Raw genomic sequence first — 26,759 nt, 5'->3', positions numbered from 1 at the left:
GTCTTCCATTGCTCCGTGGCTAATTTAGCTAATTCAAGAAATGCCACATTGCTAATAGGTAACACAATGCTTTTATAGCATTAGCACAGCACTCGCTGAATGAGGACATTTAACATAAATCTGTCCTCAAACTGAGCTCAAGATGGAAACAAAACCCAACATAACAGAAGCTCTTCTAAACTAGCATAACATTAAACTACTAAAGCTCCAGCTTGATGTTAATCTTGCACCAAAAACACACGATATAACACCTGATCTGCCCCCATTTGAGTGTCGTGGGCAAAGCATGCTGGGAAATTGAAATCTCAGCCCAGTTTCGGTTAAATTTAAGTTCGTCTAAATGAAAAGAAACAAGTTCATAAAACTCAAAACAATGAAAGAGTGCAGATGAGTTCAAATGTGTCCGAATACTCATAAAAGTCCATTTGATTGAACTTGTTTAATTTGAGTTGGCGCTACTCAAACCGATGAATTATGTTGAGCGTCAGGGTTTACAGTGAATGAGTGTTTTAGACAAAATCGCGGACACACTTTGAAGATGACCGGCTCGCCTTCTTCCCATAGTGCACCTGGTGTCATGTGTTCCCCAGGTAAGCCACTTTGCATGGATTTTAACCAGAAGGTTTAAGAGATACACCGAACAAAAGCCACGAGAATATTTTTCGTGCGCCAAAAAAAATTAAATAACGACTTGTATAGTGATAACCGATTTCAAAACACAGCTTCATGTGCCCTGCGTATTGAATCAGCGGTTCGGATCGCCAAAGTCACATGATTTCAGCAGTTTGACACTCCGAATCATGAATCGACTCACTGATTCAATACGCTCCGAAGCTTCATGAAGCAGTGTTTTGAGTGTGTGTTTTAATCATAATTTAGATTTTTAAGTCATAATTTCAAATGTTCATCTCACAATGACTTAGCAGGTAATATTACTTAGCAAAGTAATATTATATACATATACTTAGCAAATTTATATTTAGACTTTTTATCTAATAATAGGGCCTTTTCAAATCATATTTTGGACTTTTTATCTAATAATGAGGAATTTTTTAATTATATTTGTGACGTTATATATCTAATAACAAGGACTTTTCAAATCATATTTTTGACTTTTTATCTAATAATGAGGAATTTTAAAATCATATTTGTGACGTTATCTGATAACAAGGACTTTTAAAATCATATTTTTGACTTTTTATCTAATAATGAGGAATTTTAAAATCATATTTCTGACGTTATATCTGATAACAAGGACTTTTAAAATCATATTTTTGACTTTTTATCTAATAATGAGGACATTTAAAATCATTTTGTGACTTTATCTAACAATGAGGACTTTTAAAATCATATTTTTGACTTTATAGCTTTGTCCCAATTCGGGGGCTGCATCCTTCAAAGGCCGCATTTGAAGGCCGATTGCGTCACCGCAGCGCGACGAAGACTGTCTCAATTCGAAGGGGCCTTCAAATGCAGCCTGCCGTCCGTGTTGCCAAGTCCCCGTTTTTTCATCCGAATTAGGCTCCTATTTCAGTTGTTGCCGTGGGTGAAAAATTATTTCCGCGGGTTTGTTTCTACCCCATAAGTACGATTTCGCCGCTCCAACACCCCCAAACGTACAACTGCAGTGGAGAATTCGGCCGCTCGATGGAGAAAACCGCATTGGGAGTTTTGGACTACTTTTGTTGCAGAGACCTGGCAACCCAACCCATCCGTCTCCCCGGCCGCGAAGGATAGAACCAACCAGAACAAGTGGATCCTTCGCAGTGTATTCCTCTGCCCATCCCTCGGCCGAGGAACACTTAAACATGTAAGTAGCCTGTTGTGTTTTAATTTACTAAAATAACCAACGAAACGTTTTAAAAGCCGGTGGTCTTTATTTCTGTTACCACGGCACAGCTTTATTCGTTAGGTGATCTGATGTAATATTTCGTTTTGTTTTATGGATCAAGTTACTTTTAGCAGCTTTATTAAAATGAGGGCAGCAAATGAGTATTTATTTACCAGGCCGGAAAAATCGAGAATATAGAATTTGAGTATCTATAAATAAGATTTCTGGAGTATTGTGTATGTTTGTAGGCTACTGATGCATCATATTTGTTAATTTTCTTAAGATTGCACCCCTGCCTTGCAGGTAAAAAAAAAAAAACTTATTACAACTTAAAAAATAAATAAAAAGTATGCAAGTTAATAGACACATCTTTAATGTATTGTGCTGTTGTGTTTGTTGTTGACAGACATGTTTATTTTCTCTGCCTTAGGATTGAAAGTGTCCTGGGACAGGTGAGGGAGTGGGGAACTTGGCCATGGTTTGTCTTCATGATTGAGGTGTTGGGACAACCCCACTCCATCCCTGAGGACACACCAGGGCCAAGTTCAGCAGTGGATGACCGAGATGAGGAGGAGCAACTCCAGCCAAGAGGAGACGAGACGAGAGGATGAGCTGATGGAGATACTGAGGGAGGACATGAAGTTTCAGCGAGAGACAGAGGAGAGCAGGGAGAGAATGGACTGATTGTTTTCTCTTCTTGGGAGATTGTTGAGAACTAAAATTTTGGTTTTGTAAATTAAAATGTGTAAATGAAATATTACCGTTCAACACATTATTTTTGTTATGCAAGTTATAATTTGTAAATAAAATAAATAATTCTGTACATTTATTTTTGTCATGTCAATTAATTTGTAAATGAACTGTTTTTGGTTTTTTTGAACTGTTAGTGGTGAGCATGAGACCATACTACCTGCCACGGGAGGTCACGCAGGTTATTGTGATAGCTGTGTATGTGCCTCCCTCTGCTAATGCTGACACTGCCTGTGATACAATGCTCTCGGTTACCAGCAGCCTGCAGACACAGCACCCACAGGCTCTCTTCCTCATCTCTGGGGATTTCAATCATGCACCTCCCTCCTCTGTGTTGCCAACATTCACACAGTATGTCACCTGTCCCACCAGGAACAATAAAATACTGGATTTATTTTATGCAAATTTCAAGGAGGCATACTCCCCATCTTCCCTCCCCCCCCTTGGCAGAGCTGACCACAATATTGTCCATCTACAGCCTGTGTATAAACCTATAGTGCACAGGCAGCCTGTTGAGCCCCGCGTGGTGAGGAGGTGGACTACTGAGAGCGAGGAGGCTCTGAGGGACTGCTTCAACACCACTGTGTGGTCTGAGCTCTGTGACCCACATGGGGAGGACATCAATGCTATCACGGAAACTATAACGGACTATATCAACTTTTGTTTTGAAAACACTGTGCCCTCCAAAACGGTACGGTGTTTTGCAAACAATAAGCCGTGGATTACCCCTGACATTAAGGCTCTACTGAAGGAGAAGAAGAGAGTTTTTAAGTCAGGGGATAGGGTGGAGCTCAGGACTGTACAGAGGGAGCTGAGAAGGAAGATCAGGGAGGGTAAGGCCAGCTATAGGAGGAAGATGGAGGAGCAGCTGCAGCAGCAGAATATCAGGGGGGTGTGGAGAAGCTTGAAGACCATCTCAGGCTTTAAAGCACCCCAATCCCAGGCAGAGGGTGACCTGAAATGGGTTAATGACTTGAACCAATACTTTAATCGGTTTGACCAATCACCCCCTGCCCCCCCCATGCAGCGCCTCCACACCACATTACCTGGACGATGCCACATTCCCCCAGCCCTTCACACCTCTGGACCTTCACATATCACCACGTTCTCACTGCCCCAGGGACTCATCCACCCTCTCAGCCCACCTTTGTCCTTCACCTCGGCCCAGGTGAGAAAAGAGCTGCGAAGGATCAAAGCACGGAAGGCAGCTGGACCAGACGGCATCAGCTCCAGGCTGCTGAAAGCCTGTGCAGATGAACTGTGTGGGATCATTGCGCATGTCTTCAACCTGAGCCTCAAGCTGAGAGTGGTACCTCAGTTATGGAAGACCTCCTGTGTAGTACCAGTGCCCAAGACAACGCACTCAAGGGACTTCTGCAGTTTCAGGCCGGTGGCTCTCACGTCACATCTGATGAAGACACTGGAGAGACTGGTCCTGGGCCACCTCCGCTCAGAGGTGAGCTCAGCGATGGATCCGTTGCAGTTTGCCTACCGTTCTGGGATTGGAGTGGAGGATGCAGTGATTTTTCTACAACACCGTGCTCTAACTCATCTGGAGAAGCCCTGTGAGGATTCTATTCTTTGACTTCTCCAGCGCATTTAACACCATCCAGCCGGTGCAGACAAGCTGGTATGGACTGGAGTGGATTGTCATCTGGCTGAGTGGATCCTGGACTACCTGACAAACAGGACCCAGTTTGTGAGAGCACAGGACTGTGTGTCTGACCCCCTGACCTGTAGTGTGGGTGTCCCCCAGGGCACGGTGCTCGCGCCCTTCCTCTTCTCCCTCTACACGGCAGATTTCAGACACAACACTGACGGCTGTGTCCTGATTAAGTTCTCTGATGACTCTGCCGTCGTTGGCTTGATCAGCGACGACGACGACACAGAGTATAGAGGAGTGACGCAGGACTTTGTGGACTGGTGTCGGCCAAACCACCTCCTTATAAATACAGGGAAGACTAAGGAGATGGTGGTGGATTTCCGCAGACACCGGTCTGCTCCCCCACCAGTGAACATCCAGGGAATTGACATTGAGAGAGCGGACTCTTACAAGTACCTGGGTGTTCACTTGAACCATAAACTGGACTGGACTCTCAATACAGAATCATTATACAGGAAGGGTCAGAGCAGGCTCTACCTCCTGAGGAGACTGAGGTCTTTTGGAGTGCAGGGGGCACTCCTGAAGACTTTCTATGACTCTGTGGTGGCATCAGCTATCCTGTACGGTGTGGTCTGCTGGAGCAGCAGTATCACTGAGAAGGAGAGGAGGAAGCTGGACAAGGTCATCAGGAAGTGCAGCTCTGTCCTGGGCTGTCCTCTGGACTCAGTGAGGGAGGTGGGTGACAGAAGGGTCCTGGCAAAACTGTCATCTATGCGGGGCCATGAATCACACCCCCTGCAGGACACTCTGTCAGCTCTGGAGAGCAGCTTCAGTCACAGACTGCTCCACCCTCGGTGTGTGAAGGAGAGATTCCGAAGGTCTTTTCTTCCTGCTGCAGTCAGACTGCACAATGAACACTGTTAGCATGAAACTCTTTTCTACTGTAGCAATATTTTTATTTTTATATTTTTATAATATTTTAGTAATGGGCCATTTAACTGTGTAATTCCCGAAACGGTGCAATATTTGTTAGCATATTTTTATTTTTTATTTATTACTTTATTTATTACTAGTTTATTTTAGGATTTTCTTTTTCTTAATGTTTGTGATACTATTTTACCATTGTACCCCTGCTGTTGCTAAATGCAATTTCCCCACTGCGGGACAAATAAAGGATTACTTACTTACTTACTTACTTACTTATGAAAAAATAAATTGTTCTATACATTTTTATTTACAGTACTTTTTACAACTATTTACATAAGTTACGTTTAAGATTAGAAAAACTAAATACATTTTAAAATTAACAGTACATAAAACAGATGGAAGAAAATGTTTTTATGTAGTCTTTTATTGAGCTGGGCTTTATTGACCCTGGTGAAGCCTCTGTCAGCGGGACATCATCTGGATCAGTGCATTTTCCACTGTCTACCAACAGATTTGCAGTGCTGACTTATTTGACGGCTGCCATGTTGCTAAGATGTTTTCAGAAAGAGAGAAAGAATAAATTAAATTAACTCACATTCTCAAATCAAACAATAAAATATTTTAACATGCATAACTTTTCTATGAGCTGAACTCCAACGGTGCCTATCCCTGATCTATAAGACTTATTTCTAGTGTATTTTATTTTTAGATTCTTTTTTAAACGATAACTAATATCAAAATGTAATATCCATGTGTAAAAATTCAGTTTTTCATAAAACCCACAATATTTGCCTCTGAGATGAAGTTGAATAAAAATCTGAGGTAGCCTACTTCACAATTTTACTCAAATACAGAGTAAATGTATTTCGTTACATTATTTGTACTATTTAGCAACTGTTGACAGCTGCCATTGAAGAGAACTGAAATGAACATTTATACTGGACTTTAAAGTTATATTCAACTGCCTAAAAACAAAACAACTAAAGATGTTTACCTCAGCCCATTTATGCACATAATAAAGAGGATAAACTATATAAAATCGTATGTTGGTAACATATTAGTCAACATTTTATTTTTATCAGTAGATACATTAGATTACTGGAGTAAATTGAAACCCAATACTTGCATTTAAAAGTGTAATCTGGCAATTTCTCTTCAAAAATCTGACGTCGCGGCGCGCAATGAATTCTGGGGTAGGCAAGGCTGCGAAGCATCCATCCGAGTATCCTTCATTTCATGGGAAAAGAAGGACGCATTTGCAGGCCGTATTTTGAAGGAGCCTTCGAAGGACCTACGAATTGGGACGGCCTTCGTCGCGCCGCGGTGACGCAATCCGCTATACCTTCCACTGTAAACGAGTCTCGGTGCGTCCTTTGAAGGCTGCGTCGGCCGCGCACTTCAAAGGACACGGCCTTCAAAGGACACGGCCTTCAAAGGACGCAGCCCTTGAATTGGGACACAGCTTATATCTAATAACAAGGAATTTTAAAATCATATTTGTGACGTTATATATCTAAGAACAAGGACTTTTCAAATCATATTTTTGACTTTTTATCTAATAACGAGGACTTTTCAAATCATATTTTTGACTTTTTATCTAATGAGGAATATTAAAATCATATTTGTGACTTTATATCTAATAATGAGGACGTAATGTGTGTAACTAGTGTAAATCAAGCAAGCTAGTGTGCACAGGCCACGAAATAAAACATTAGCGGAAAAAAGAGAAATTCGAGCACTTACAAAAACTTTCCAGGGCCTTGATTTTGATTCTCAGATTCACAGAGGATTCAAGGATTTCGAAGCCCGTGTGTGATTCAAAACTAGAGTGCTAAATAAAAGACACACAAAACATGTCTTTTTTCCTGTTTATTTCTTCAATGTCGTCTAGTATGAGACAGTAAAGTGAAGACGTCAGTGAACATTTGTGTGGATAGATGCTGTTCAGAGAGAAAGTACATTAATAATATAATTAATAAATGATAATTACAGTAATAAAACAGTCTGCATTGGTATTGTTAGGAACAGAGAAGAAGAACAAATGTACATGGGAAGGAAGGAAGGAAGGAAGGAAGGAAGGAAGGAGGCACCCGTGTGGCTCGGCCGATTGTTGACATCATCATCACGTGCTCTTGGTTTGGATGGAAGGATTAAAATGACATTTACACTTTCAACCTTTTTAGTAAAACTAAATGGAGTTTGGGGGAAGACATCAGATCCGCCCTCACCCGTCCGTCCCTCGACAACAGCAGGAGAACCGAAACAAAGATGGAGTCGCCGGTCAGTCTGATGAAGATGATGATGAAGATGATGATGATGCGGGCCGAACTACGTCAACAGAAGACTCTTTCACCAACCGGCCCTGCGATCGCCCTTTAGGAACCGTTCGTCAGGCAGTCAAACGCGTCAGATCCGCTCCGCCCGCTCCACCCACTCCACCTACAGGATGAACTTGCCCAGGAAGAATCCGATGAAGATGGCGGCGATGACCACCAGGAGCGAGGGGAGCGAGCTGGCCGTGGACTCTCGTCCAATCAGAGAGCTGGAGTTGGTCGTTGCGTGTTCGCTGCGCTGGAACTTTCTCAGTCTCAAGCCCTCGTCCTGATGAACACAAACAAAACGGCATGAGTCCAGGTGCATCATGGGATTGATTGGGCTTGACACCATTGCAGAATTTTTTTTTATTTTTATTTATTGACATTGTTAGTATTCATCAACTTTATTATTTTCTGAACCGCACGCAGGAAAATTGTGAAATTTGGCACACTTGTAGTGATGGTAATGACGATCAATCTGACCGATTTTGGAGTCTGTAGGATCAACTCTATAGCGCCACCACCAGTTCAAAAATTCCTATGGTTATAACTTTTGAACCATTTGATGTAGAGAAATTAAACTTAGTTCAGCTGATTCCTCTCTTCATGCTGATCTGATTCAACATCTTAGATTAAGACTCCGCCCATTACAGTAGAGGCCATTTTGAAAAGTAAAGTATTGTGTTTTTTCGCTTATTATTCTTCTTCTTCCTGAATGGGAGTCTATGGCAGCCCTATGAACCGCAAGCAGGAAAATTGTGAAATTTGGCACACTTGTAGTGATGGTAATGAAAAGTAATCTGACCAACTTTGGGGTCACTAGGATCAACTCTATAGCGCCACCACCAGCTCAAAAAATCCTATGGTTATAACTTTTGAACCATTTGATGTAGAGAAATAAAACTTAGTTCACCCGATTCCTCTCTTCAAGCTGATCGCACAGACACGACTAAACAGATTTTTAAAAATAAATTTTTGTTCATACAATATGATGCTAACTTAATGAAAATTAACCCAAAATCAGTTCAAAGGCTGTATCTCGGCCCAACTTTGATCAATCGAAGCCAAACTTGGTACGCTTTATCAACACCATGATCTGAGGGCTAATGCCAACGTTTGGAACAGCGCCACCTATGGGTCATGAGATATGAAAAACAGGTATTTTTGCCCATAACTTTTGAACAGTGTGTCAGAAAATCGTCTATTGATTCCTTGTGTCGTGCTGAATCTGTGGATACCAATTTTGGCAGGATCGGACGAACCTTCAGTCCGCCATTTTGAAATCTGTCATAAACTGCAATAATATTTTAAATGATTTGACATAGACAATTTTTTCCCTCTGTTAGAACAATAATTTTAACCATTTAAAGACATTATGGTGTTTTTCTTTTGGCTTTAAAGTTTTGAATCTAATCAACAGTTTTTCACTCAGGGTTCCCAGTCTTTCATGAACACCAGATTCAAGGACTTTTCAAAGCACCGTTTATTTGAAATCAAGCACAATAAATACGATAAAGGTGGGTGTGTTACTGCCAATATATCATATACCTACTGTACCTGTGTCTATCATTAATGCAGTAACGCTAAGGCATATACTGACAACTAAAATACAGTTTCCAATGAGGAAAAATTTCCAATTTTATAAAATCCAATCAGGAAAGACGCTAGTGTACAAGAGCGAGCGAGTTTTAACGAGAGATGCAGTTTGCAGCTCTTATTCCGGCTTTTAACATTTATTTCACACTAGTTTTAGCTTTTTTATAAATCATAACTTAATTAAAACATCAAAATATAGAGATAATATTGTATACATGAATTTCCAATTAAATGAAAAGATATGGACAAGTTAATTGTTAGGCATTACAAATATGCTAAATTATTTATTAAATCACCTGCCCATGTACCTTTTTAAAAATCAATTTGAAGGCCTTTAAGACCTGCGCATATATTATATTTAATATATATAATTGCTGGCGTAATAACGGCCCATTTCAAATGTTCACGTGCTTTTCTTCTTTTTATTTTTTGAGCGGTGATGAAATATTGCTCTTGTAAATACTTGCCAGCATTTCAGTAATGAAAGATCTTTAAAATGCATCCAAATTACAGCAAAGCGCAACCGTACGGTGGCCTGCAAGGGTCAAAAAGGACATTTTGAAGTGATCTCATCTTGAAAACTCAAGAGATAACTAAATTACCACACAACCTTGTTGTTTGTCTATAAACAGGAGGTAATTCGGCCGGGTTTTTACGCGGGTGGTGGGAGAAAAACACTGACTTTCTGGATTCGGGCGGCAATAAAATCACAGACTAGCCCCTGTCAATGATGAAAATACACCACAAGAAACATTTACCGTCCGAATAGGGCTTTTGACAGTAGATGGCGCTTATGGAACAGCAGAAATATATTGAGATAGCTTCCTCCAGTAATGCTGTTCGTTCTGGCTTTGGCTGCGCATGAAGGCTAATGTTTGTAATAGCACACGCTACTCTAACAAAATGCAGTTCATGCTTAATTCAAGCACTTTCCAGGCCTTGAATCCATGTGTCTGAAATTCAAGAACTTTCAAGAAGCGTGGGAACCCTGTTCACTAAATAAGGAATAATTAATAAATAATTGATAATGAATGTAAACTTTAATTTTCACAATGAAATTATTTTAATTCTTGTTTATATCAGAGGAACCCTTATATTCACCCAAAATACATTGTTGAATCGATTAAAAATAGAACGATTAATAAATGATTGACATTGATCTTGAATGATTAATATTTTCTAATATATAGACATAAACAGCTATATTTACAAATATAGCTGCGAGGGTTAGACCAACTGCAACAATGAGCAATTAAAGGCATTTTAAGATGATTTTAGGCAATAATGGCTGAAAAATCATATATACAGTCACTAATAATATGATTTAATGGTTTGTCACTTTTGACCAATAGGTGGCGCAGTAACGAAATTGATGTGTTGTAATCAGAGTGAGATGACAATGACAAAGGCAAAGTTTGGTGTGAGTATGTCAAAGCATTGCAGAGATACAGCCTCAAGAGTCATTTTGGCATCATGGCTCAACTTTATCGCTGCAGTATATGAAAACGGTTTTGTCTGTTGACAAGAAATTAATAACTTTTTGCTGTAATAGTCTGAAGATGTTACGATTCAATTTTGGTGAAAATCAGACAAATGGTCTAGGAGGAGTTCGAAAAAGTAGGTTTCTGAAGGAAATCAAAATGGCGAACAGATTGTTTGGCCAAATATGATAAAATCGAGATTATGTTCTTGGCATGACACAAGGAATCTATTAAAACCAGTTTTATGACAATAGTCAAATTTAATCGAAAGTTATTAGCATTATTGGAAAATTCATTATAACTTTTGTCCACAAGATGGCGCTGCCTTGACACTTTTTGAGTACTTTCAGGGCTTGGTGACGAAGACACACACAGAGTTTCGTAACGATACGCCAATGCGTTTGTAAAACATAGCACTTTGTGACAAAATTCAAAATGGCTGACGCCCAAAATGGTTGATATGGGAAAATTGGATATGGCATGGCTCGGCGCGATGCCCCGACTCTAAAGAGACCAGTTTTGTGATGTTTGGCTAAAGCGTTCTTAAGTTATAATCAAAAATATCACATTTTTGTATCTCTGGACCACTAGGTGGCACTGCGCCGAAACGCTGCAGGCAGCCTCAGGTCACACCAAGTTTGGTTAGAATATGCTAAAGCGTTGCGGAGATTCATTTTTGTGGGCACTTTGTCGATTTCATTAGAGCGTTATTCAATAACAGTTTGACTAATTATCTCGAGTCTAATACGGTTTTGTCAGCAGAGGCTGAAGATGATCTGGTAAAATTTTCGTGCAAATCGGAGAAAAGTCCTAGGAGGAGTTCGCAAAAGTAGGTTTTTCGGTAAGTTAAAAATGGATTTTTGTTTCTAGCCCTTATGGTTCAAAAGTTATTAGCACAAATATGAGTCAAACTTTGGACAGGTGGTGGCACTAGAGGGATTTTTTTTAGAGATTCCAAAATTGGTGTGGTTAATATTGGGACTGTCCTCTATCTGTGTGCCAAATTTCACAACTTTCCAGCAAGCGGTTCTATGGGCTGCCATAGACTTGCGGCGGAATAATAATAATAAGAAGAAATCTAGCGATTTCAAGAGGTGCTTGGCCCCTAAATATTAAACTTCAATACAGGAAAAAATCCAATGTGGGTTCAATTCAAAGTTTGAACTGATTCCCAGAAATTGGTCAGCACTAGGGGTGTAACGGTACACGTATTCGTATTGAACCGTTTCGGTACAGGGCTTCCGGTACGGTGCACGCGTGTACCGAACGGTTATGAATGTAATCTTTAACAGTTAACAGTCGGCTTGTTGTAAGCGCGGAACACACTTCAATCCGAGTTCCCACACGAACATATTAAGTATTCAGTCCATTTTATCACGAAATTCAAACGATAAATGCCGTTTTGATGCTCTTTAATGTGCGTGACTGATCAGTGATCACTAAACACAGTTCAAGTGGCCGCGCGGCGCGCGCGCGTGACCGCGATCATTTGTGAACGGTGCACGCGTCGAACGGTTATGAATGTAATCTTTAACAGTTCACTGTCGGCTTGTTGTAAGCGCGGAACACACTTCAATCCGAGTTCCCACATGAACATATTAAGTATTCAGTCCATTTTATCACGAAATTCAAACGATAAATGCCGTTTTGACGCTCTATGTGGCGTGACTGGTCACTGATCACAGTTCAAGCGGCCGCGCGACGCGCACGCGTGAACGCGATCATCTGTGAAGGCGATCGATCATCTGTTACTAAAGATTTAAGAATAAACATGAATGACGATCTGAAGGTATACTGAGGATACATTACAATTTACTGTCATGTATATATGTGGTGTAATCGCTAAATCAGTGTTTCAACTGCGGAACGATGTCAATATAACTGCTTGTGAACTAAACAATGTCATGTAACGTTAGCATCACATTTACCTCAGGCAGTCATTCAGTGTCCACAGAATTTTATTTACTAGAGAAATCAACTCTTTCACTAAATATGTGCTCTATATTAGCCGTTATATTCATTATATTCTACTTAACCTGTTAGTGATGTCTTGATTATTTCATGCATGTTAAATAAACCTGTCATGAAAATGACAGACACTGTATATAAATTATTATATTTCAACAACGATTTGGAGAAAAAAACTATTTTATAATTAGATTTAGAAGTTAATGCAAAAACTGCCTTATGTGAAGTTTACATATTTGCACACAATGTGTTATTTGAGTGTTGATTATTATACCTAAAAATAAATAGCAACTGAATTTAGGCTAATAGTTTGGGCTCTGTTGTGAACCTTTAATATTAATGTACAAGTAAGGGCTCCCTATATAATTTACAGAAATATCTTAAATAAACTTTTAGATATAATTTAATTCATTCAAGGACACTTTTTTCTCCAGTAAACCACTGTTAAATATAAAAAATAAATAAAAAGCAATTTTGTAAATCTGCTGTACCGAACTCGTACCGAACCGTGACTTCAAAACCGAGGTACGTACCGAACCGTCAGTTTTGTGTACCGTTACACCCCTAGTCAGCACTCAAGTTGAAAAAGAGAGACTGTACCGGATGTAAATGTGCATGAGCGGACTGACCTTCAGCTGGCGGTTCTCCTCATTCAGCTTGCCCACCTCCACCTGCAGCCGCTTGCACTCCTCCAGAACCTTCTTCCTCTCCGAATCATCCAGGGCGGAGCTGGCGGGTTTGGGGGCCTGCAGGCCGTCCACTTTAGAGGAGTTGAGCACGGACGCAGATTTAGCAGAAGCATCGAGATCATTCTGGAGGAGAACACATGAGGTCAGGGTTTGGAAATACACACACACTTTAAAGGGTTAGTTCACCCAAAAATGTAAATTGTGTGATTAATGACTGAGCCTCATGTGGTTGGACACCCGTCAGACCTCCGTTCATCTTCAGACACAAATGAAGATATTTTAGTGTAAATCTGATGCTCTGAAAGGCCTCCATTGGCTCAATGGCACGGTTCACGGTTCAAGACCCTTAAAAGACACTAAAGACGTCGATACAAAGTCCATCTCACTACAGCGGCTCTACAATAACTTTATGAAGACGAGAATAGTTTCTGTGCGCAAAAAAACCCCTAAATAACGACTTATATAGTGATGACGATTTCAAAACACGGCCTCATGAAGCTTCGAAGCGTTATGAATCAGTGAGTCGATTCAGCAGTTTGAAGCATTATGAATCAGTGAGTCGATTCAGCAGTTTGAAGCATTATGAATCAGTGAGTCGATTCAGCGGTTTGAAGCGTTATGAATCAGTGAGTCGATTCAGCGGTTTAAAGCGTTATGAATCAGTGAGTCGATTCAGCGGTTTGAAGCGTTATGAATAAGTGAGTCGATTCAGCGGTTTGAAGCATTATGAATCAGTGAGTCGATTCAGCGGTTTGAAGCGTTATGAATCAGTGAGTCAAATCATGATTCGGATCGCGTGTCAAACCGCCAAACTGCTGAAATTTGGCGATCCACACTGCTGAATCGACTCACTGATTCATAACGCTTCAAACCGCTGAATCGACTCACTGATTCATAATGCTTCAAACCGCTGAATCGACTCACTGATTCATAACGCTCCAAACCGCTGAATCGACTCACTGATTCATAACGCTTCAAACCGCTGAATCGACTCACTGATTCATAACGCTTCAAACCACTGGATCAACTCACTGATTCATAACGCTTCAAACCGCTGAATCGACTCACTGATTCATAATGCTTCAAACCGCTGAATCGACTCACTGATTCATAACGCTCCAAACCGCTGAATCGACTCACTGATTCATAACGCTTCAAACCGCTGAATCGACTCACTGATTCATAACGCTTCAAACCACTGGATCAACTCACTGATTCATAACGCTTCAAACCGCTGAATTGACTCACTGATTCATAACGCTTCAAACCGCTGAATTGACTCACTGATTCATAATGCTTCAAACTGCTGAATCGACTCACTGATTCATAACGCTTCGAAGCTTCATGAGGCCGTGTTTTGAAATCGTCATCACTATATAAGTCGTTATTTAGGGTTTTTTTGCGCACGGAAACTATTCTCGTCTTCATAAAGTTATTGTAGAGCCGCTGTAGTGAGATGGACTTTGTAACTTTAGTCTTTAGTGTCTTTTAAGGGTCTTGAGAGTGTAAAGTTGAGCCAATGGAGGCCTTTCAGAGCATCAGATTTACACTAAAATATCTTCATTTGTGTCTGAAGATGAACGACATGAGGGTAAGTAATTAATGACAGAATTTACATTTTTGGGTGAACTAACCCTTTAAGGACAAAACACAGCTGAGTACAGTGTGGATTAAAACAAAAAAGCATGAAGATATTCCTTAAGAGGCACAACTACATGATCCTATAAACTTTAATACTGGACCCTAAAGACACAAACTACTGCCGATGAAGCCGAGATGAGAGCCCAATGGGAATCTGCCGCCACCTAGAGAGAGAACAACCAATGACAAGAGACGGGATTGATGACATCACACCGTTGACAGGGTGTGGGAGAGCTCAAAAGGGCATTGCATTGTGGGTAAAAACAGAAGAGATGGAAATGTTTCCCACAGCATCATAACACACCAATTACGGCTGAACGTCCTGGGGGAAAATATAATTTAATATAAAATATAATATAAAAAAAATTGTGATTTAAAATGCATTTGAAAAATATACATAATTGTATAACATTGTTATTAATATGATTACTACTACTACATAAAAATAAAAAAAATACTAAAAAGATATATTACTATTGAAATATTTAACTGTAAAATAAAAAAATATTTTTATTTGACATTTTTATCAACTGTTTTCATTTTCACATTTTGAAAACCCTAACCATTATTATCACTATTACTACTAAATATATAAATATAAAAAAGTATATTAAAATTACAATACTAATATTTACAGATCAATTTTTTAAAGGTTGAAAAACCTTAATAACTAAACGCTATTATTTGTATTACTACCATATAACAATTTCTAATATAAATTAATATTGTTATATTACACTGTAAAATAAAGAAAGATAATACAAATAAAATAATACATTTTATAATATAATATTATTGTAAAATTGCAATACTAATATTTATTGTTGTTATAATTCATTTTTCAAACGTTGAAAACCCTACATTTTATTATCATTATTAATATAAATAAAAATATAAAAATTACTTAAAAAAAAAAAAATGAGTATTGTAACATTTCACTGTAAAAATTAAAATTGAGTATTTAAGAAAATTACAATATAAAAATGTATGGTTGTTTTAATTATTTTTTTTTAACATTAAAGCATCAGACTTTTATTTTGAAATTAGCTCTTAAAGCGATAGTACACCCAAAAATGAACACTTATTTTTTCATTTTACGTCTTTATGGGACAGGAAGCTGGCTGTGAATTACTTAATGTTTTAAATAATGTTCAGTTTCTTGCACAGACCGGTCGTTTCGCTTCATAAGACCTCAGTGAAGTGAGTTATGGGTATTATACAGTGTTCATTTCGTTGAAGCATAATTTTCGTAATAATTTTCGTCAACAACCTTTTTTCACTGACGAAAACGAGATAATAACTAAATAAAAACTAGTGTTGGATGACAAAAACTATGACGAAAATCAACTGTCATTTTCGTCAACAAATAAAAACGAGATGAAAATGTTAGTGAGGGACGATTAGGGAAGAGATCAATAACACACATTTATGCCACGTAATTGTTGCATGAACTAATGCTTATGAATAATAACAGTGTTTATTTTACGATGTTTATATAGTAATATGATTTAGACGGTTGTAATAATGCATATTTTATCTCCTGAACTTGAATGAGCTCCTGCAACTGCAATAGAGGCGCAGACATTTCAAAATAAGAGTCCTGGTGTATTTCCAGCTGGTTTATAATTAAAAGTCACGCATTATATATTCGTTTTTGCTTACACAATAAACTGTATTTAATTTCATTTCCATTTAATTCATATTCAGGAGGAAAGACCAGTATTTGACACGTATTCAATAAAGTATCAGGGTTATAATAGTTCACTAAAACCATAAAAACAATCTTCATTACTTGAAATTAAATAAATGTTAACTGAAATTAAAAATTAAAAAATAAATAAACTTATTTGAAGCTTTAGCTTAACCTGATATGGCCTCCTAACTAAACAGAATGTTATAAAAACTATAGAGATGTTTTTAAAAAACAAACAAAAAAAGTGAATTGAGCTCTTTCGTGTATTTTTAATGTCAAAAACAAAATGATGTCAAAATGTCAGATCGAGTGACAGTCGATTATTTAACGCCTAAATGCTTAATGTATTACAATTTAACTAAACTCATTAGATTTAGTCGACTAAAATCGTATGATATTTAGTCGATTAAAACTAGACTAAAACTAAAAATAATTCAGGCGACTAAAATATGACTAAAACTAAATCAAAATTTGCTGTCAAAATTAACACCGGTATTATATTAGTTATGACTGTAAATGTAAAGGACTCCCAAAGTGACGGTAACCTTTGACCTGCACTATATGAACCGTCTTCTCTCCCGCTCTACTGAAGAACAAAACTCCTACAGCTTGGATGGCCTGAGACGAGTAAATACACTTTCATTTTCATAAGCGACTGGTTTCTGGAAACCTCACGCGTAAATGAACACAGTGCTGCGCTTCGCTCTGAAACACACTCAATCCTGCTGACCCTGCTCACCTTTGACCTACCCAGCTAAAGGCTCTCTGCTCTGAACATGCGTCCTGCCTGCTCTGACCCTCACAGGCCTTGACCTCTGACCCTGCAGTCCTGATGCCGCTCCGGTTTCTAACACTGGGAGGGAATGGCGGCCGCATGGAAAGCGGAGAGCTGAAGCTTTTCCAAGCCGAAGACGGAGCGGCACGAATCCAGTGGGAAAAGTTCCTGGTCTGAGAACGCAGCAGCGGAGGGGAATCATGCAGGAAGAAACAGGAAGTGATGCGTGTGTGTGTGTGTGTGTGTGTGTGTGTGTGTGTGTGTGTGTGTGTGTGTGTGTGTTAGGGCTGCACAATTTAGAGGATAAAAATCGTGATTGCGATTTAAAAAAAGCTCTAGGTTTGCCGTTCTTGTCTGTTAGAGTGAGCTAAAACCATAACACATTTATTACTTGATATAAATAAACTAACTGATATATATATATAAACTTATTTTATTTCAGCTAATGTACTAAAATAACAAACTGAAATAAAAAACAAAAACTTTAAAATTAAAATGGAGGACACAACTAATTCATAAAACTAATTAAAAACAATAATAGTATCTCCATGATAATAAAATAATTAATAACACTGATTATCTGTAGGGCTGCAGTCTTTGCCTAAAGATTGTGAGATTATATATGAATATGACTTACGTAATAATAATAATACAAATATTTAATAATAAATTATTATTACTAAATGTTAGTTAAAAAAAGAAATAAAAAATGTCACCATAAAAAAAGTTACTAGGAAAAATTATATAATATTTTTTTTTACATTATAAAATACAAATTTTTCTGGATCTCTTAATTTATTCATTTTTGAACATTAAAACAAAAGCTTTTATTTTGATGGAAAATGCAAACTCAACAGTTGCTTTATAAGGGCTTATGACTTTAAGTAATAATAATATATTAATATTAAATATATTTCACCATAAAAAACAGTAATTAGAAAAAATTATAATACTTATATTTATGGATTTCTTAATTGATTCATTTTGGAACATTAAAGCTTTTATTTTGACATCATACTATTCTTTATAAACACAATTACAAGCTGATGAATATGAATATGATCCAGTTTTTCTGTGAATGTGCGGTTTATTAGCCGCTGTTGGGAAAGAACTGGAATAATAAAGAGCAGTAAACGGTACAACTATTTGTGCTACAAACCAGGGCGTTTATGATTATGATAAATTAAAATAGCATGATAACAAACACCAGGTTGCAAGATCAAGCAGCAGAACAGAATTTATATTAGATTACGGTTTTTTTGTATTTTTTTTTAATTGTATTGATTTATTTTTTTATAATTATTTTATTTAATTTATTTATTTTTTGTGTATTTTTATATTAAATTACTGGAATGGAAAGACACTGAAGTTACAAACTCTACGCTTCTCTAACATTAAAAACAAGGGGAATAAGGGAAATGAACACCATGCCGCGCTTCGCTCTGAAATATGCAGCGCATGTATTCATTCAAATTTGCAATCTGATAATCGCACAAAGCCATATCTCGTTTATTTTTGCTAAAGCGTGCAGCCCTGGTGTACATCAGTGTTGGTGAAAAGCAGCTAAAGAGGGAATTACATCAACAGTGCAAACAGAACTAAAATCTATTTATATAAAATGTGTTAAATAATGATAAAATAAAAGACTTTTGTTATATCATTCAAGTCTTTTTATGATCTCATGTATAAGTTAAAATCAGATTTTTGCATTTTTAAATTCCAGGAACAATAAATAAATCACTTGCGGCACCTGATAATAAGTAGTGATGCACCGATCATGATTTTACATGGCCGATTCCGATACATATATATATTTTTAACATTTCAAGATGTTTATTTGGTATTTAACAGGCTAAATTGGCTTTTGGCTAATGAAAACAAGTCCGCAATCTGAAATTAACAAGAAAGTTAATTGAAATTAAATTGAAAGGTGAAATTAAAGTCAACTGCATATTCCGCAATCCAAACAAAGATGTTCCTTAAATCAGCATTTGTTTTTAAATTCAGTGTAAAGAAAAAAAGTCTTTACCAGTGAAATTAAATAAAACCAAAGTATATAATTGTTCCAAAAATGTTAAATCAAAAAATGTTTAGTGCAACAACAAAAAACTAAGATGCTACAGCGGGTGCTTTTTAAATCAAATTAAGTCAATGTGATTTTAAGGTAAAATAAAAGGTAACACTTTAGAATAATGGTCATTAGTTAACATTAGTTAATGTATTAACTAACATGAACTAACCATGAGCAGTTCATTTGTTACTGTATTTGTTAATCTTTGTTAACGTTAGTTAATATAAATCCAGCTGTTCATGGTTTGTTCATGTTAGTTCACAGTGCATTAACTAATGTTAACAAGATTTTAATAATGCAGTTCTCTCTCATTAGTAAATGTTGAAACTAACATTAACAAAGATTAATAAGCGCTTTATAAGTGCAGTTCATTATTAGTTAATGTTAACTAATGTAGTTAACTAATGTTAACTAATGACCATTGTTCTAAAGTGTTGCCAAATATAAATGATCATCCTATAGGCTACAGAACTGACAGTATTTCATTTCTAAAGTGCAGCATGTTCTTCTTTAGGCTACAAAAATAAGTATTTCGGCTTTTTCACAAGTTAGTCTGTTTCGTTCTCATCTGATCCAACACGCGAGAAGCTGAGCTGAACAAACGCTCACTATCTACACTTGAGCAGGCTGAGAGGGAAGATCGCGCAACTTCGGCTCGCTCAACTTCGGCTCGCGCAACTTCGGCTCGCGCAACTTCGGCTCGCGCAACTTCGGCTCGCGCAACTTCGGCTCGCTCAACTTCTGCTCGCTCAACTTCTGCTCGCTCAACTTCTGCTCGCTCAACTTCGGCTCGCGCAACTTCGGCTCGCTCAACTTCGGCTCGCTCAACTTCGGCTCGCGCAACTTCGGCTCGCTCAACTTCGGCTCGCGCAACTTCGGCTCGCGCAACTTCGGCTCGCTCAACTTCGGCTCGCGCAACTTCGGCTCGCGCAACTTCGGCTCGCTCAACTTCGGCTCGCGCAACTTCTGCTCGCGCAACTTCGGCTCGCGCAACTTCGGCTCGCGCAACTTCGGCTCGCTCAACTTCGGCTCGCTCAACTTCTGCTCGCTCAACTTCGGCTCGCTCAACTTCGGCTCGCTCAACTTCTGCTCGCTCAACTTCGGCTCGCGCAACTTCGGCTCGCGCAACTTCGGCTCGCGCAACTTCGGCTCGCTCAACTTCGGCTCGCTCAACTTCGGCTCGCGCAACTTCGGCTCGCTCAACTTCGGCTCGCTCAACTTCGGCTCGCTCAACTTCGGCTCGCTCAACTTCGGCTCGCTCAACTTCGGCTCGCGCAACTTCGGCTCGCTTAACAAAGTGGCTCTTCATTCCCTTCAGCGTATTTCGTCTCTTCCCTCAGTTCTCCAGTTTCCGTTTGTAACACACAAGTGACATGTTCGCGAATGATTGCAATATAGACGTATGTGCATGCGCGCGCACTTCCGGATAAATCGGCAGAAAAATAGCAAGAAAACCGGCCGGTTGCCGATCGCGCGCTAGAAGCAAAAACCGGCCTGTTCCGGTTTTTGGCCGGTCAACCGGTGCATCCCTAATAATAAGTGTGTGTGTGTTGTGAGTGGTGGTTATAACGCGGCATACGGCCGGAGAGACGCAGACGCTCCTGTACTCACCACTTTATCGTTTTCAGACGGCAGCTCAAACACACATCTGAGCTTGGAATCCATGAGCTCGTCTGGTTTAGCATCTTTCCACTGAAACACATGAAAAACAGACAATTCATCAGCCACTAACAGCTCTCACACACACACACACACACACACACACACACACACACACACACTAGGGCTGCAACTAACGATTATTTTGGTAATCGATTAGTTGGTCGATTATTTTTCCGATTAATCGGATAACGCCCCTTTTTTATTTCTTGCCAAAACACACTATTCCACATCCTGTCCAATGCTGCCCTTCAAACACACGTCAGCTGAGTGCTATGAACACACACACACACACACACGCACACGCACACGCACACGCACACGCACACAGACACGCACACACACACACACACACACACACACACAGACACAGACACACGCACACGCACGCGCACACGCGCACACACGCGCACACACACGCGCACACAGACACGCACACACACACGCGCACACGCACGCACACACACACACGCACGCACGCACAGACACGCACACACACAGACACACGCACACACGCACTCACACACTCACACACACACTCACACACTCACACACTCACACACTCACACACTCACACACTCACACACACACTCTCACACTCTCACACTCTCACACTCTCACACTCTCACACTCACACACTCACACACACTCACACACACTCTCACACACACACACACACACACACACACACACACACACACACACACACACACACACACACTCTCACACTCTCACACTCTCACACTCTCACACTCTCACACTCTCACACTCTCACACTCTCACACTCTCACACTCTCACACTCTCACACTCACACACTCACACACTCACACACTCACACACTCACACACTCACACTCACACTCACACACTCACACACTCACACACTCACACACTCTCACACACACACACACACACACACACACACACACACACACACACACACACACACACTCACACACACACACACACTCACACACACACACACACACAGAGATGCTTACCAAGGCTTCTGTGTCTGTGGCGCTTGCAGGGGCGAAGATGGTCTGTACCATGAACTTGTGTTTACTCTTCTCGTTGGGGTCGTAATCAAACGGCTGCAGCATAACTGACAAAAACACAAATATGAACACAAATTAATCTGCATAATCTGCAATGTTTTTGCACAAGCAACAGTGAATATTCTAAATAAGACAGCAAAAGCTTGTATGACTGACTTCTGAGGAACGACTGGAGATTTTGAATCAACGGAATCATAATGAATGGTGAACGAAGCTTTAAAGCTTTAAAAATATCAATAAAACATCATAAAAGTAGACATGAATTCTGAATTTCACTGTGTAAGTGTAAGTCAATATTCACAAGTTTATCAGAGAAGGAACAAATAATTCTTAAATAAAGTGGGTTTGAAACAATAAGAACTTGAGACTAAACGATAAAGGGCTGATTCCTTGGCTCAATGCGATTCAATTCAAACCAAATCAATCTTTTACCGCCATTTTGATGTTTCCGCCATTTTGAATTTTCGTATTTTTTCCAGACTTGTTCTAGACAGTTCGTCCGATTTTCACCTAAATTGGCTCGGATCATCGTTAGACCATGCTGGCAAAAAGTTGCTAAGAGGTTTTTGATAAACCCAAATGTTCTTGAAGAGCGCGACAAATTGGATTTCGGCACAGCGCCGCCTACTGGTCAGGAGATATGGAAAAATGGCTCTTTTTGCTTATAACTTCTGAACGTTTTGCCCAAAAATCATAAAACTGGTCTCTTTTAATTCATTGCAACATGGTTTTCATTTTAGTTGACTATAATAACTAGAGGTGCACCGATCCGATATTAGGATCAGATATCGGCCGCGATACTGACAAAATAGCTGGATCGAGGATCGGAAAAATGAACAGATCCACAAGAGTGTGTGTAAGAGTTATTTTTAATTATCAACAGTATTTCAGCTTATTTCTGTTGACAATGTGTAATAAAATAAATAGGCCTAGCCTATAATCATTTAGACTGGAGTGACGTGAAACCAGAACAAAGTTGTTATTACCCAGCTGATCATTTGTATTCAATTACATATGGCAGAAAATTTGGCTATTTGTTAATTTTTAATGCTACTTTTTAATATTGATATGATTATATACCAAAACAATTATCTGTAGTGTAAAAAATGTTTGGTAACTGTCAGATTACTATTGTATGTTTGACCACTGTTTTTTGTTTCCACTGCTACATTTGATTTATTTAACGACCTTTGATTACATTCTATTTTAGATTTGAATGCACAATTGTTTTTTAAATAAATAAGAATTCAACACTTTACATACATTTGTTATTTTGTCTTAGTTATGTTTAGTTAGTAAAGTCTGGTGCCTTTACTCTCTTCAAGGAAGGTATAACAGGGTTCCCACTTTTTTTCAGCAACCATTTTCCAGGACATTTAAAATTTTACTACGGCGGGAATAAAAGACAAGGATCATGCCAAATATTGCTTTCTAAATCATGCCAAATATTGCTTTCTAAATCACGCCAAATATTGCTTTCTAAATCACGCCAAATATTGCTTTCTAAATCATGCCAAATATTGCTTTCTAAATCACGCCAAATATTGCTTTCTAAGTCTTTAAAAGCCGTCCAGTTTATTGCCATTACTTAACAATCCAGCATTTTTCAACATGAGCTCTTAATCATACATTATGACTATGGAAGCTTGTTTACTCCACAGAATAGAAAGAAAAGGTAAATGTGACTTTTTATCTCGCTATTCTGACTTTCTCGCAATTGCGAGTTTACATATTTGTGATATAAACGCGAAAATTGTTGCAATTCTTTTTTCCTCAGAATTGGACTTTATAACTTGCAATTGCAGTTTAGATCTCACAATTCTGAGAAAAGAAGTCAGACTTGCAAGATATAAACTCGCAACTGCGCAAAAAAGTCAATTGTGAAGAAAAGGTCAGAATTGCGAGTTTATATCACGCAATTCTGACTATATCTTGCAATTCTGACTTTATAACACACAAATGTGACTTTATATCAAAATGATGTGATTAGGGAGCAACTTACGAGTTAACATTCACTGCGTACATTTGAGCAGTTATAGCATTAGCATTAGCATTAGCTAACGGCTGCAAGTGGCAACACAAGACTAAACATCATTATTCAAAAATACTAATACGTATCAAACTCAGCATTCCTGAACATGTGCTTCTGCAATTAGCGCTAATTGTTTGGGCCAGCGATAAACTCTTTATACTCGGCTAAAGAAATAACTTTTTTTAAGAATTTTCCCAGACAACAAGATTTTCCAGGACATTTAACATTTTCTCTAATTTTCCAGGACGAGTGGGAACCCTGTATAAGGTGGAAGATATCCCGTTTATTGTTAATTCAACAATAGTATCGGATCGGTATCGGGTATCGACAGACACACAAAGCCCAGGCATCGCTATCGGGACTGAAAAAGCCGGATCGGTGCACCTCTAATAATAACCCTGGACAAAATGCGCCGTCTGAGAAGCACCACTATTTTGGCAAACGGTTTCGGCCCTCCCACACTGCTTCGGTAGAAAGCGAATGTTGTTTTGCGTGGTGCGTTCTCACCGGAGATGGTGAGCGTGGCCCCGGGGTCGATGATGCCGCTGTTGGGCCGGACGCAGTATCTGCGCGGCGCTGTGGTCTTCACTTTAAAACACACTCTCTTCTCTGACGGATTCTTTAGCTTCAGGTTAGCAGTGACGACATCTGTGAAAGGACCTGAGAAGAAGAAGAAGAGCAGAACATCTCAAGAGGAGCTCATGACATTCACACGGTCAAATCTGAGAAGCCAATCAGAACATGTCTGATGTTTAACCCTTAAATCACCCCTTGAGTAGGGTTTACGATCGGCCACACACATTTACACAACGATTGCACAAGGAAATATACATTTTTTGCATGGAAAACTATTTATCATTTTATTTACTTCTCAACTTTACATTTATGCTGTGTTTTTGTGGCTATTTGGTAGTTTTTTACCTATTTACTGCACAATTACTTAACTAGGCCATAAATTGGCTCACTTTAAATTGGCTCATTCATGACAAAATCACTTAAATGATGATCTTAATTAAATCTAAATAGTTTTTGGACATTGGTCTATGTGTTAGGATAGAATACCGCCATCTGCAGGTCTGTGGAAAAACCTTAGGAATTATAGTTTAAAGGGTTAGTTCACCCAAAAATGAAAATTATGAAAGTTATTTTTGTTGTTTTTCCGCTCAAAAAGTATTTTCGTCGCATGATAGACTTAATACAGAGCCACTGTAGTCATTTGGACTCCTTAAATTACATTTTTACTTACTATTCTGGGCGATCAAGTTTCATTCCCTCTGAAAGCCTATGGAGGAGTGAGACAGCTCTCAGATTTCATCAAAAATATACTCAATTATGTTCCGAAGATGAACGAAGGTCTGGTTGGAACAACACGAGGGTGAGTAATTACTGACAGAATTTTCATTTTTGGGTGAACTAACCCTTTAAGTAAGAAAGTGCAATAACCACATTGATCCAGCAGAGGTCCATAGGGACTTCATTTTCACTTCATTTTTTTCTTGATACTTCAACTTCTCCTCATAATGATATATATTTTGTGAATATGTGTGTGTGTGTGTGTGTGTGTGTGTGTGTGTGTGTGTGTATACATGCATGTTGCATTTGTGCTCTAGTATTAGTTGATTGTAGTTGAATTGTTGATTGTATTTGCCAATTTCTATAACAATGCTCTCTGTTGCAGTCTGTTGCAGTGTGTGTGTGTGTGTGTGTGTGTGTGTGTGTGTGTGTGTGTGTGTGTGTGTGAGTGTGTGTGTGTGTGTGTCTCTGTGTGTGTGTGTGTGTGTGTGAGAGTGAGAGTGTGTGTGTGAGTGTGTGAGTGTGTGTGTGTGTGTGAGTGTGTGTGTCTGTGTGTGTGTGTGTGTGTCTGTGTGTGTGTGTGTGTGTGTGTGTGTGTGAGTGTGTGTGTGTGAGTGTGTGTGTGAGTGTGTGTGTGTGTGTGTGTGTGTGTGTGTGTGTGTGTGTGTGTGTGTGTGTGTGTGTGTGTGTGTGTGTGTGTGTGTGTGTGAGAGAGTGTGTGTGTGAGTGAGAGTGTGTGTGTGAGTGTGTGTGTGTGTGTGTGTGTGAGTGAGAGTGTGTGTGTGAGTGTGTGTGTGTGAGTGTGTGTGTGTGTGTGTCTGTGTGTGTGTCTGTGTGTGTGTGTGTGTGAGTGTGTGTGTGTGTGAGTGTGTGTGTGAGTGTGTGTGTGTGTGTGTGTGTGTGTGTGTGTGTGTGTGTGTGTGAGTGTGTGTGTGTGTGTGTCTGTGTGTGTGTGTGTGTCTGTGTGTGTGTGTGTCTGTGTCTGTGTGTGTGTGTGTGTGTGTGTGTGTGTGTGTGTGTGAGTGTGTGTGTGTGAGTGTGTGTGTGTGAGTGTGTGTGTGTGTGTGTGTGTGTGTGTGTGTGTGTGTGTGTGTGTGTGTGTGTGTGTGTGTGTGTGTGTGTGTGTGTGTGTGTGTGTGTGTGAACATGCTTGTTCCATGTTGCATTTGCTCTAGTATTAGTCCTTCATTTATGTATGGCAATTTTTCAGATTTATGCCAGTTTTGTTGATTTTATTTGCCAATTTCTATAACAATGCTCTCACTTGCAGTCACACGTGTGTGTGTGTGTGTGTGTGTGTGTGTGTGTGTGTGTGTATGAGATAGAAAGTCCGTTCCAATTTGTATTTATGCTCTAGGACCAGACCTTGATTTAAAT

General features: G+C 39.2%; 1 protein-coding gene across 1 annotated transcript in view; it reads right to left on the bottom strand.

The window, feature by feature from the left end:
* Positions 1-6,979: 6,979 nt before the first annotated feature.
* The window catches only part of vapal (VAMP (vesicle-associated membrane protein)-associated protein A, like), a 36,140-nt gene continuing 16,360 nt past the window's right edge, over positions 6,980-26,759 (bottom strand). The window contains exons 2-6 of the mRNA XM_079819132.1: positions 24,597-24,749; positions 22,001-22,104; positions 20,952-21,032; positions 13,101-13,283; positions 6,980-7,712 (exon numbers count right to left, since the gene is read on the bottom strand). Coding sequence (XP_079675258.1) covers positions 7,551-7,712; positions 13,101-13,283; positions 20,952-21,032; positions 22,001-22,104; positions 24,597-24,749 — 683 coding nt within the window. The 3' untranslated portion in view covers positions 6,980-7,550. The remainder of the gene's footprint in view (positions 7,713-13,100; positions 13,284-20,951; positions 21,033-22,000; positions 22,105-24,596; positions 24,750-26,759) is intronic.

Source organism: Gobio gobio (genome assembly GCF_949357685.1).
Source record: "Gobio gobio genome assembly, chromosome: 6".
NCBI lineage: Eukaryota > Metazoa > Chordata > Actinopteri > Cypriniformes > Gobionidae > Gobio > Gobio gobio.
This window is presented reverse-complemented; position numbering and strand designations above follow the sequence as displayed.